General features: G+C 36.5%; 1 protein-coding gene across 1 annotated transcript in view; it reads left to right on the plus strand.

Moving 5' to 3' along the window:
• Positions 1–14622, plus strand: part of spen (spen family transcriptional repressor split ends) — a 570588-nt gene that overhangs the window by 213334 nt on the left and 342632 nt on the right. The window contains exon 3 of the mRNA XM_090393943.1: positions 10364–10552. Coding sequence (XP_090250069.1) covers positions 10364–10552 — 189 coding nt within the window. The remainder of the gene's footprint in view (positions 1–10363; positions 10553–14622) is intronic.

A 14622-nucleotide genomic window follows, 5' to 3' on the forward strand; every position in this document is an offset into this window, starting at 1 on the left:
ACCTTGTCTTTGCGGTTTTCCCATTTCCTTGTAAAGAGAACAGCAACCCTCTTGTCTGTGTTGATGTCGATGGCCATCTTCTAAACCACTACTCTAATTCTAAGATGGCAGTTTTCAGCTTTTCGTTTACCAGTCTCGGTCAGCCTTAGAGATCAGACAAGTACTACAGTGTCATCTGGATATAGACCCACTGTTGTGGCTGTGCAAGGACGTCAGCCATGTGGACGGTGAAGGTGATTGTAGGGAGCCCCGGGGTATATAAATATACAAATTGTAATAAAGGTGATTGTAGGGGGAGCCTTGGGGGGAACTCCTGCTGAATACTGTGTTCAGATGATCTGATTCTGTGTGGTTTCACATGAAGCTTCTGCTTCTCAAGATAGGATCCAATAAAGCTGTCAGGCCTAACAGCAGTTTGATGTTGATTAGTTTATTGAGTAGCCCTCTATGCCAGACTTGTCAAATGCCTTTGCCACTTGGGATTGGCCTTATGAATTCGAGGAATGTGTTAAGTAGCTTTTGATAAATAGTCAAGAGTATTTCTTGTTTGTTCGGAAAGGAGGTCATCCACTGCATTCAGCCTGTATTGGTGAGTGATGTTTTGGGATATGGTGAAGTCTAAAACATTAAGATGTCCTCTTGTGCTATAATGTGTGGATTCTAAAGTTGACACAACCACGATATTCCATTCGGAATATTGTGGAATATCTGTGAAATCATTGAGGAATTTCCCATTCTTAATAGTGGTCCTGCTTTTCCAGGCTGGGTGCTTGGCATTAAAGGTGCCTGCTATTAGCATTACTCATTTCATGTCTGGTTGCTAAGTTGCTTCAAGTAGCCATTTGCTTGTAGAGTTGTACATGGAATAGATTTCCAGGCTGCCTGCACTGGCTGTTTGGATTTCTACTCCTGTGACCTTAATGTTAGCTGTTGAGAGTTTTTACATGTTGCTGCGCTCAGTGTTGCATTTGACAAAGATACCTGTGCTGCCTCTCCTGGCATTGGGTCTGTCGTCACAATATAAAATATAGTTCCTGAGATTTGGATTGTTGGTGGGTGGGGATCATTTACCAGGATTAGGCTGGTATCATGGTGCATTGTTGATTCTTGTTGTTGAAGCTTATGCATTTTATTTCCTATTCCATTAGCATTCCAGAAAATGATCTGAATAGAATAAGATCATCTATGTTCATTAATTGCCATTGATTAGTGTGAGAATTGCTCGAACTTGTCTCATAAACAAGTTTGTGGCTTCTTGACTGAGGTTGGATTTGCAATTCAGAAAGCATGTCTGCTAGAATGGCTGCAGCCTTTGCAGTTTTATCAGACCCCTTGGGTTGCTGAGGTTCTGGTTTTGTTGCATTTTTAACACCACCACTTCCGCCTATGCATGTTTAGATTTTTTGAGGTTAGTTGTGTTTTTTTTTCCTCTGTCTTGTTGCCAGGGATGAGTTGGTTTTGCAAGTTTCTTGAGATTGGGTATTCTCTGCACCCTTTGTCGTTGGCAGGGTGTTGGCATATTTTGCTAATTCTATTCTTAGTTTCTTGCATGTAATAGTTTCTTGATTTTCCACACACTTGATGCAACGAAAGTCAGCCTTACAGCAGCAATGTGAATGGCTGAATTTTTGTCACTGGTGGCATTGGCTATTGGACTCCTTTCAGCATAGAGATTTTGGTTTGGTAACTAGGTCACAGGCATTCAAAGGTCAACATAATTAATGATCTTGTGCAGTTGTTTACCGATTTCAATCAGCCCAAGTGGAATTGGGCATTTGTCTGCTCTCAGCATGCGGCTTAGTTTGATAGACTGTAGCCTGAAACTCTGGAGATCAACCACCACCACTTCAGTGATACCACATTACCTTCTGTTTTTTTCTCTTTTCTTCCCCACTTTGCAAATTGAAGGCATGGTGTGGGATTCTTTTTTTTCTTTCATGAATTTGATGATTGCATGGTAGTGAGTGACTGTCTGTGGTTGAATGCTGATACCTTCACTGGTGTTCTTGGCCTAGCTGAATTCTATTTTATGGATTTTTAGATCTGAGACTTCTGCAGTCCACTGTATTCTTCATAGCAAAAAATAGACAGAATTTTAATCCCCTGGTGAAAATTGCATAAGGTGGGTGGTCCACACCACCTAGACAAAAATTTGATATCTCCTAGAATGCCTCTTTCTAAATACAGAAATCATCAGATTGATGATTTCTGTAACATTCTGTCTATTTTTGTAGTATGACTGCTGATATTCTTTTCATTTTGTTGGTCTGTGCATTGTGGATGTCTGTGTTTTCCTTAGTTGTTTCCTTGCTATCTTTTTTCTGCGGCTGACTTATTGGAAACTGTCTAGGTCTGTGTTACGTTCTTCTGTGGCCTGTTCCTTTCTTTTGTTGGCCTGATGTTGGGTGCTGTGTTTGGGTAATATGTTCATTTCTATTCCAGGACCATCTTAATCTGCTCATGCATCTTGAGCACCTGTTCAAATTCCAGGTGTTCCAGTTCAGATTTATCATTTGCTCCTCCGTTGTTGAGAATGGTTAATAATAACAACAACAAAAAAGGATACTTACCTATATTCAAAGATTGCACAGTTGGTGGATGTTGCATCATGATCTAAAATCCAAAAAAATAATCCAAGAGAGTCGCACTAATATACAATGTGAAATGAATAACCAGAGATGATACTTACCTAATCTTGGAGCAAGTATCAACTGACTCAGATCAGATCAAAAAACAGATCAGTTTTCTGAATAAACAAGTATATAATACTTGTTTATTCAGAAAACAAGCGAAATTGGTCGATTGGTAGAGCCTCTGCTTTTAATCGCTCGCAAAAACTTAATCAAGTTTGAGCGTGGTTAGTAGTTAGAGTGGGATCAATCATTCGATAGTGTCGGCACACTCTCCCTCGATGAGCCTTTGGACTCCCTGGAGGTGTCACATAATAATAATACTTGTTTATTCAGAAACTTCATGCTTCTTCACACATGAAGAAACTCCATGTGAAAACTTTGCTTACATTTGGATAAAGAATTAAAAAGAAAATTCTTGGCATTTTAAATTTAATTTATAACCAAGTGGAAAATCTTTCTATAACTAGCTTTAATTCAGAGTATTTTAATAATAAGGTATGATACTTTTTCACTACTTGTATATGAAATATATACGACTTTGGCATTACTTCAACACCTTGGTATCTCCTCTGGGTCTGGCTTCCATAGTGCCTGCCACCTCTCAGCAATGGAAAGAGAATTTTGATTTTTATAAATAATGAATTAAAATACCATTTATGAAAGGTTAGGAAGAAAGATGGATTTGAAAAGAAGCAGTATGACATACAAATGCTTAGCAATATTGTATTGTGGAAATTTTATTGTTCAGTCTGATGATTTCTTTTTTAGAAAGAGGCATTCTAGGAGATATCAAATTTTTGTCTAGATGGTGTGAACCCACCCACCTTATGCAATTTTCACCAGGGGGGGGTTTAAAATTCTGTCTATTTTTTGCTATGAAGAGGTTTTTTAAATGGTTCCATCCTCTTAGTTCAATGTGGTCCTGTGGTCAATCACAAGGATGACAGGAGAGCAATCCGAGGCAGAGAAGACCAACTGAAGGCATTTAACTCAGGTAAGGCTAACCACCTGGATATTAGTCATCTTTAGTTTGCACTTCAGTTTCAGTTGGTCTTTTGGTTGTACACCTGCATGAGACTGGTGAAAAAAGGAAGAATGATAGCCTTTGGCCCTATGATGATATAAAAGAGCTGAGGCCCTTTTCTCTATCTCTCATATTATCTCTCTGTCTTTTCTTTCTCTTAATACTATCAGATTCTCTTGCACCCCCTATACTAATTACTCTATGCCTATGACGAACACCTTTTTACTTTAATCAATTTAAATAAAGTTTGAAACTGGTATGGGTAGTAGCTTACGTCCTTTTGGGTGTGTGTGTGTGTAATGCATAGCATTACACATACCCAAAATTACGTAAGCTTTGCATTATGGGATACTAAGGCAATTAATGTTTAGTCATTACTTTCTATATACAAGTAGCCTAGTTGTGAAATTACTTAACGCACAAACTTTGTTTGGATAAAGGATTAAACAAGAATATAATACTCCTAATCTTGTTAAATATGATGGATTTTTACAGGAAAAAATAAATTAACCTATAATAAATAAATAACATTTTATCTTTAAAAATGTGTGCTGTGTGAAGCTTGCTTATTCCTTTCGCAGTCTTTGTACCAGTGATCAACATTGCAACACCACAGGTGTTTCATATTAGATTAGCTCCAGTGCCGTAACGAGGGCATGGCGAAAGAGGTGCTCACCACGGGCGTAACTAGGTTTGGGCCGCAAAACCTAAAAAATAAAAATAAGTAAATAGATATAAAAGTCTGCTATTTTATATTGTATTTTTAAATTTCGGCAATACTCTGCTTTAGACATACAAATTCTGCAACACACTGCAACTCATTTTAATGGGGTTAATAGTAAGTATTTAACATATTGCATTAAGTAAAATTTAGCTTGTTACATTTAAATTTTTCAAAATTTTTGTCATTTTTGGGTCGGGGGGGGCAAGTTAGACACTTGTGTTGGGTTAGGGGCACAATTAGACTCTTGCCACAAGCGCTTCATACCCTCATTATTGTACTGATTAGCTCCTAAAGATAATTGAAATATTTTTCCCCATTATTTCTAATTTTTTTTCTATATATTTTACCATATACAGGTAGTCCTCAACTTATGCCGACCGAAAATTATTATTAAAAATTCTCTAATTTAACTTTGCCACCAGTATATACATACATATATCACATTACTTTTGTATACGTCCAAGTGGCTATGCGCTTCGCAACCATATGACTGGGAAAGCAGTGTCCTAGGTTCGATTCCTGTCGCCGACATGAGGAGCTTAAGGATCCTTCTCAGACATAGTCAAGTTAGCCGGTCCTGGGCATGTACCGCAGGGTTTTTCTCCCCAGTATATCTGGGGTTTTCCATCCCACAAGTAGGCAAACCGGCCCCATGAACACACTCAGCTAAGACATAGGACACATTGGGAGGCATAGGGCTAGCCACGTTATCCTCGGCACGGGTATGGCTTAGAAGGGGGCTAAAGAGAGCTCCATAACAGTCTACTAGGCCTAATACCTGAAGGGAAGAAGAAAAAGAAGACTTTTGTATATGCATTGCAGCGTTACCATTAGTCGACAAGCAAAGCCTATCACCAATACACAGTGGGTGAATCGTAGCTGCTGCTATGATTCACCCACTTCTAACTTATCACAGCCTTTGGCACGTTAGTTGCTAATCAGCAGTCGAAGTGTTCGTTTCTCTTGTTGCAATTTTTGTATCTCGTAACCCTATCATGTCGAGTAAGAGAAATAATACAACTGATGAAAATTCAACATAAAAAAGAAGGCGAGGAAAGCTTTAAATTTAGATGTTAAAATGAAGGTCATTAAAGCATATGACAAAGGAAAGAAAGTCGGTGAAATAGCACGAGAAGAAAAACTATCGCATTCAACTGTTTCAACAATTATAAAAGATAAATCAAGAATAATGGAGGTAGCTGAAGGGGCAGTTAATATGAAATGTAGAATTTTAATGAAAAAAATGAGAAGGGCCAATTCATGAAATGGAGAAGCTTTTAATGATACGATAGATGATCAAATCAACAAGAATATTCCTCTCGGTTTGTTTACGATTCAAACAAAAGCATGCAGCCTATTTGACAATTTAAGGAAACAACAAGAAGCTAAATACGGCGAGCATACATTTAACACTAGTAAAGGTTGATTTTATCGATTCAAAATCTGATTTAACTTGCATAACATACGAATAACGGAAAAGCTGCTAGTTACGATTTTGAAACTGACAAAAATTTCATGAAAAATCTGAAATAAACACATATCAAAAATGGTGATTTTTTGATATGTGTTTATGTATTTTTTTCTTAAATTTTTATTTCTTAATTTTGTGTTTATGTATTTATATGTGTATGTGCTAATAAATCATTTATAAATGTTTACGAAATTTATATAATTTTAACTGTTTTAAGTTAAATAGAAACCTAATTTATGAAAATATTATAACAGAACTCAAACAAATCAAGAATTAAAAATGTCCTCGACTTACGTCAGAATCGACTTACGACAGAGATGTTGGAACAGAACCCGTCGTAAGTCGAGGACTACCTGTATTGCTGCACTGTTTGTAACCATTAAATAAAATATTAACATTGTTTTCTTGTCATGCCTGCAATGAATCACAAGACTTGATTTACCCCATAACGAAGATATTCAAATGGAAAAGTGCTTGAGGTGTACAGATAATTTTGGTAATTAACATAGATAAAGATTGTAAAATAAAAATTATTTGACCAAATCAACTTTTTAATTCTTTTGACTTTATACAAAGAATTTTCAATAGTATACAGACCCATATTCAGCATATCAAGAGATTATTTAAGGTACCTTGATTTGCATATGTTAATTGTGTTAATAAACGAGGTGTCTAGGAGCATTCAACCTATGTAGTGCATTCCAACCAGTGTTATAATTGTGCTCAATTCTTGCATCTGTTAAAGAAGTAGTTAACGTATATATTACATTCCAACCAATGTTTTAATTGTGTTAAATTCTCAAGTGTTGACTAGATGTACATGCAACCTTATTTTGGTCTGATTAGAAGAGCTGCAGAAATTAACTGAGAATGTGGAAACTACATTGGTTATCCCTGACCAAAATGTTCAGCCCTTTTACCATGCTTCTGAGAGCAGCCATATCCACCAAGATTTATGCCCTCTTGCATTCCATGAAAGAGTAATTGGAAGAAGTGATAAAGAAGAGTGAGACAGTATTTGCAAGCCTATTTGTAAGGGCATGGTAGGAATAAATTGAGAATAAGGGCACAGATATTACAATGGAGTTGATGTGTAGTTTATACGAGAGGAATGTTGTGCACATTTAGATATATGAAGTGAATTTGATTGAGGAAAGAACTTATATACAGTAGTGTACAAATTAATCTAAATAAGCTGAATTTTCATCAAAATTTGGGTTTTTGTTTCAGTTCATGGTAATTTTGGTTTCGGTTTTAGTTTTAGTTCAACATTTTGGTTGAGTACTGCATGTTTTAACTGTCTTTACAATGTTTACTGATAGTGTTATGCATTTTTAATAGTGTAAACAAGTTGACATTCGTAGTGTCTTATTCATTTTATGTAGCTATAAAATGGATACATCTCCAAGAAAGCATTCAAGAATATGTACTCTTTCTTAGCACACATCCATGACTCAATAACAAATTGTCCTGAGTGTGGTGTTGAATCGGGTACTGTTAATGAGATTTTAAAGAGGTTTAGGAACATAGGTACCTTTTTCTCTTGACAGAAAAGGGAAACATGGGCAAAAAAGGAAAACTACACTTATTCAAGATCGTTTACTAGTTAGGAAAAGTAAAATCAACCCAAGATTTATGCTGTAGACTTAAATATTGACTTGGCAGCTATTGGGATTAATGTTTCTGACATGACTGTTCGTTGAAGAATGTTGGAAGTAGGGAGGACTGTGCACAGACCAAAAAAAGAAACAATTGTTGATGAAGCCTTTGTCCACAGAGAGCAAGTACTCTATGTTTGCAAATCAGCAGCTGAGAAGACTTCTTCTACCCAGCTTCAAGAAACTCCTAAACACCTAACTAAAAAGATGTTCTGGGGTTGTTTTACACATGGCAGTCCAGGATCACTTGTGCCTGTTGATAGTATGATGAAATGTGACCAATACATAAAATATTGGAGAGAAGAGTGGTCCCACAGATCCAGAAAGACAAAGAATTCATTTCCAGGATTTCACTCCATTCCACACTTAAATTGAAAGAGTTCCTCAAAAATCACAACATCCAGTTGCTTCAGTGATGAGGTAACTCTCCTAACATTAACCCAATAGAAAATTGGTAGGTCAAAGCGAAAAATGAGACTAGGAAAATTAAATTGTGATACAAAGAATAACTTAATACAATCTATTTTAAAATTATGGTTTCGAGAAAATGCCGAAAGAAGAAAAATGTGTTAGAAGTTGGTCTGTGCCTAAGCGTATTAATGAACTTATTAGGGAACAGAGGAGCACATAAATTAGTAGGTAAAGTTGGAGTTTAATTTTTGTACTTAATTTCTTGTGAAATTAAAATTTTTCTTTAAAATGTGAGTGTTTGGATTAATTTGTTTGCTGCTGTATGACTGATGGATTGAACTTGTATGGATTTGGAGTTAGGTGTCTAGAATATTAAAACATAAACACAAAAAAAAGTGAAAATTTAAATAAAAATGTTCTGAAGCAAATCACAATACCAATTAAATCAAACCTGCAAAGAAATTATGTTCTTGCCATGTGACACTTTCTTTAATAATTCTATTCTTGCTTAATCCTTTATCCAGGTGTAAGCAAACAAAGTTTGCACATAACGTATTTTCACAACTAGGCATTTGTATATAGATGCCAATGATTTTGCATTGATTGCATTAGTATCCATAATGCAAAGTGCACATCGTTTTGGACAGTGTGCTTTGCATTAAGGAATGCCAAGGTTGAACAATGTAGAAGTCATATTTTATCATAATAAATTTAGTTTAATTCTTTATCCAAGTGTAAGCAAACAAAGTTTGCACTTGAAGTATCTTCAGGACTGAGGCAACTCATGGTAAAGGTGGACCAAGCTCTCATCACTCCTTTTCTTAGTATCTCCCATGATGGAAAGCACATTTTCTTGTGGATATGTATAATGCTATGCATTGAGGGGTCACTACCCATACCGGTTTCGACCTTTATTGAGGTCTCGTCAGTGGGGAGCCAGACCCAGAGGTGGTGATACCAAGGTGGAAGCAATGGAGAAGTCGTATTTACCTATACAAGTTGCCAAAAGGTGTCTCACCTTATTATTAAATTACTCTGGATTTAGAGAAAGATTTTGGAAGTTTTTTTCCCACTTGGTTAGACTATAATAAATTTAGTTTAATTCTTTATCTAAGCGTAAGCAAACAAAGTTTGCGCCTGACGTATCTTCAGGAACTGAGGCAACTCTTGGTGAAAGTGTACCAAGCTCTCCTGTACCTGGTCCACCACTACATGTCGCAAGGAGATGTGCTTTGCATTATGGGAGATACTAAGACAGGAGTGATAAGAGCTTGGTCCACCTTTACCATGAGTTGCCTCAGTCCTGAAGATACGTCAGGTGCAAACTTTGTTTGCTTACACTTGGATAAAGGATTAAACTAATTTATTATAGTCTAACCAAGTGGGGAAAAAAAACTTCCAAGATCTTTCTCTAAATCCAGAGTAATATAATAATAAGACAAGACACCTTTTTGCAACTCGTATTGGTAAATATGACTTCTCCATTGCTTCCACCTTGGTATCACCACCTCTGGGTCTGGCTCCCACTGACGAGACCTCAATAAAGGTCAAAAACCAGTCTGGGTTGTGGCCCTTCCCTTAATGCAGAAAATTGAGTTAGTGCAACAAACTGTTAAATATCTCAGCTGCCCATTTAACTAGCGTCCACCCAGCCTGAGCAGAGTTATTTCTGTGTATATACATATATAAAACAAAATAAAAATCTAATGGATGCATTATACCTAATGTAAAATGTACTTAAACCTATCCTTATATAAAATTAGTTTGTGCTGGCTTGATGTGAAATCTTTATATTAAGACGTTCTAATGTGCAGTTTTTATCTTTATGTAGAAGGACTTTTTTGAAATCATTCTGGTCTTATCAGTTAAGAAAGTCATTTTTTTGTGAGCAGACGTCTTTTTATTATTCATGCTTTCAAACTATATATAAAACTGCATTTCCCTCCAATGCAATATTGTTATATTGAAGGATCTGCACAGTTTTACAGAACAACCTTGTAAACCAAACTGATGTGTTATAGTTGAAGGATTCTTTTTTATTGTATGTACCATGGTTGAATAGAACAAAATTTAAATTTCAGATGGTAATGGAGTTGCTTGCCAAAATGACGTGAGTTTCTAAAGAACTTTTTGTTGTTTACTAAATGTTAGTTCAAATTCTTGACTTTTAAGGATTCTCGCAACAACATTTACGAGCACAATTAAAAGCCAAAATTACATTATTCTTGCTAAAATGGCATAAGTTATTTAGGAGGTACAATACATAGCAAAATGTGTAAGGTACCATATTCTTGTTCGAAATCTGTTCTCATTACATTAATATAATCTTGATACATATGTATGTTTACTTAAGGTTTAGCATACTATCTTTAATGTGTTACAACAAATATATTGTCAAGTATATAATAGTAATATTTTGTGAAATTTTATGATGAACGGCAGCTTGCCAGAGGATCGCAGTTATGAAAGGACAGGTCATTATTATGATCGTGTACAGGAAAGGGAGTCCTACTTGAGACGGCCTATGGGCATAGGATACCACGATGAAGACAATTATCAGGGTCGAGGGAAGTCACGTGATAGGTATGCTCGTGGTGCAGCAGGAACAACCTATCAAGATGGAACAGAGAGGCAAGTACCATTCCACTTTCTAAACTTGAATAATAACAAAAAATAAAAATAGAAATAACAATAAAAATTAAGGGGAATTGATATAACAAAAAAATGACATATTCATAACTATATTTATTATATATTTATAATCAGGGCTGAAGAAACACACTTGCATGTGGTGAGTAAATTTTGTCAGCTGGCGAGTAGCTGCAGACTAGACAAAATGGAATATTCTTTATTTAATTATTTAAAAAAAAAATCCTTTCTAAACAAAATCTTTTTTGACTTTAAGGAAATATATGTGCAATTAATAATCACTTCATGGAACTCCTAGTGAGTTACTTTATGTATGTATGTATGTTAATTTAATGTTCAGCATACTATCTTTAATGTGCTACAACAAATATATTGTCAAGTATATGATAGTAATATTTTGTGAAATTATGTAATGAATGGCAGCTTGCCAGAGAATCACAGTTATGAAAGGACAGGTCATTATTATGATTGTGTACAGGAAAGGGAGTCCTACTTGAGACGGCCTATGGGCCGTTTCAAGTAGGACACCCTTTCCTTTTCAATTAGGATTCTTATGGTGAACAGATTTTTGACAAATATTAATGAACAAATATTAATTTGTCAAGCCATGTACATGCAGGCATACTTCAGTACATGGAACAGGGGAAATACACGAAGGCCTAAAGTACTGTAACTGCTCCACCTGTTGGCTTTGATTCAGTGTTCTTAGCCGTTGGGACAATTATCTGCAGATTTGGATTTTCAATATGAGACAGTGAGGGTTTTATTTATTATTATTATTGTTATTATGTGACATCTCCAAGGAGTCCAAAGACTCATCGAGGGAGGACACCTACTCTCCAACTTTATGTCCCCACCACTCAATCCATACAGCAAACCACATCATCTACACCAATGCCATCTACTGCCCACCACCACTAGTATTTTCACAGACAATCACAATTGTTTGATGCAACAAAATTTATTCAGGTTGGAATAGTTCGTGCGGGCTGCAGCAGACTTCTTTGATATGCCCAGTTGCAGATGGTATAGACTCACACCTACGAACTAGCCATTCATTTAGCCAGTGTGCTCTCTCATATTACTGGCAGCATATTTTCATATTTAAAAAACCCATCCTATTTAAGTCCTTTATACAAGACCTCACACTCCTCAACACAGACTAGTTAATTTCGACATCTCCTTATTCACGAACATACCACTTAAAGACACAGTTTTGAAATTCAGGCAGAATCTCCCAATATCTTAATCCTGTTTCAGTTCACTATGAACTGTTAGCTATTTCATTTTGCAAGAAAAATTCTACAAAGAAATATAAAGCACAGCCATGACCCCCCCCCCCCTAACAAACTTTTAATGCAGGCATTTGTAACCTATTATTGGGCTGTGCTATATAGATTATGTGTTTGCCATTCTGCTGCATTGCTTTGGATACCTTAAATGCTTTCCTTTCCCATTTGAACTTCTAAGGATCCAGTTCACCACAGAAATAGAAGACAACAAAGGCTGTCCTTCTTAGACATCCTGGATATTACAACACAACCAGATGGATTTTTGGCCTATACTGTCCATAGAAAACCCCCTCTCCCCACACATAGGTAAATAAATACATCCATCAACAGTCGCTTCATCTCACCACAGTATAGCACCATAAAACAAATAGTAGTTGGAAGGGGATCAATCGTTTGATGCTGTTGGCACACTTTCCCTCGATGAGTCTTTGGACTCTCTGGAGGTGTCGCTGTGGGTGCATAAGATTGGATGATATTTATGTTAACGGGGTTTCCCTTAAGTTGTAACAGCATTATCCTTTCAGAAAATGGAATCCAATTTATTACTGATTTATTGATTTTTTCATCTACTATTACAGCTACACCATGTCGATGTTTGTTCTCATCATTCCCAGAGTAATACATTGTCATATTATCTTGTTGACACTTCCCAGATCCTGGCCATCTTGTCTCGCAAATTCCCAAAATCCGGATGCCCAGCCTCTTCATTTCTCTTGTGGCATTTCTTAATAATAATAATTTGCTCTGATAACACTGTATTTCACAGAACTCAACCAAATACAAAACATCTTTTTAGCCCTTGGTGGATGGAATGAAAGTTGACTGGGAGTAGCAGTGGGCTCGGTGAGTTCCTATAGATCTGGCAGAAATGGGAGGCATGATGAATACTAGTTCTGCTGAACAGCAATCATGGAAATATCTCTATGAGACACAATGCAGAAACTGAGCTTTTATAAAACAGTGGCTGAGGCGAGTCTGTATGAGATGTGTCATTAATCAACTGCACTTTTCTGAACAGCATTAAGAATTTTTAGGGAAGTCTAGGTGCCCAACCTCAAACATGAGAGCAGTTTTCCAAGATGGGCCAAATTTGGTATTTATGTATGTAAAGGAAATAAGTAACTGGTCAGAGTTGAATTGCTGTCTTGAGTGGAAAACGAAACCAAGTTTTTTTGGAAGTGATAATTATCCAGGAAAAGTTAGGAGTAAAAGTCAGTCTGAGAAGAGAGATTTGCTCTTGTCTATTGAGCTGAACATTATCAAAAGTAAGTGGAAAAGATCTGAGGCTTTTTTGTGAGCAAAACTGTTTTGGAAGCATTGAAAGTGACCAGGTTGTTTTCATCAGAATGAAGGATACTTCAGAGATCCGTCAGGGCACTTATTACAGATGAATTGGAAGCTTGAGATGTTTGTTCACTGCGAGGCTTGTCGTATGAGTAGGATGACTGGAGGTGCTGTCACCAGTAAAACTATGAATACAGTTTGCAGTCAATGAGAGGAGGTCATTTATATAATTCAAGATGTGAGTGGGTGAAATAACTGAGTCCTGAGAAACGCCTGCATTAACAGGAAAATCTGAGAGAAAACTGGCAGTCCAATTACACAAGGAGGATTGCCCAACAAATTCCCATATGATGGTAATTTGGGCACTCCTTGGTGATCCTATCAAAAGCCTTAGAGATGTCAAGTGCACAGGTTTCTGCAAACCTTTCCATGGAATAAGCCCTGAGGTAAGCAATGTAAATCAGGAGATCTCCTGTGGATCTAAATTGTGAAATCGCATATGGTCACTAATTAGATGGTATTTTTTCCAGGTGTTTAAGAAGTTTGCTGTTTATGAGATTCTCTATTACTTTTGACAAAATTGAGATGAGAGCGATATGTCAGGAATGTGCTGAGGTTGTCTGCAAGGATAGAAAAATCAGAACTCCATGGTGGACACAGGAAATTAAAGAGGCAGTTGAGGAAAAGAAGAAAGCATATCAAACATTACTTGTGCTTTTAGAGAATACAGAGACAAATGTAAGAAAGCTAAACAAAAGTCATGGGAAGACTTTGGTAAGAACATAGAAAATAAATATCAAGAAGGTGGCAAGATATTCTGGAGGTTATTGAAGACGCTCAGAAATGGAGGAAAGATGCTGTAAAAGGAATTAGAGATGATAAAGGTAACATAAAAACTGGAGAAAAAGATATCCTTGAAGTATGGAGTAATTACTTCAAAAAATTGCTAAATGAAACGAGCAGTGATAGCACAGTGGTAAAAAAAAAAAACACTCAACAGGCATGCGGTCAAGATTACACATCCATATTGAAGTAGAAAAAGCCATGAAAGGCCTGGAATATGGAAAGGCAGTAGGAGTAGATGATATTTGAATAGAAATGCTGAAGTATGAATGTATAAAATTCTTACAGTGACTGCACTGCATATTTCAGAAGGCCTGAACAGAGAGAGACGAATTCCGTATGAATGAGTAGAGGTCTCATAGTAACCATACATAAAAAGACAAATAAAATGTGAATGTGAGAATTACAGAAGTATTTGTCTACTGAGTGTTCCTGGTAAGATTTACGCAAGTACAGTTGAGAAACGGCTCAGAAGGAATGTTGAAGAACAAGCTGGATTCAGGCCAAACAGAGGCTGTCAGGATTAGATGTTCACTTTACGACAAATAGTTGAGAAATCAAGGGAATATAACAAAGATCTGTATTTAAGTTTTGTAGATCTAGAAAAGGCATATGATAAGGTTGCCAAGAGAG

This window comes from Typopeltis vanoorti, chromosome 6, assembly GCF_054136105.1.
Source record: "Typopeltis vanoorti isolate ZY-2024b chromosome 6, IOZ_Tvanoo_1.0, whole genome shotgun sequence".
Classification (NCBI taxonomy): Eukaryota; Metazoa; Arthropoda; class Arachnida; order Uropygi; family Thelyphonidae; genus Typopeltis; species Typopeltis vanoorti.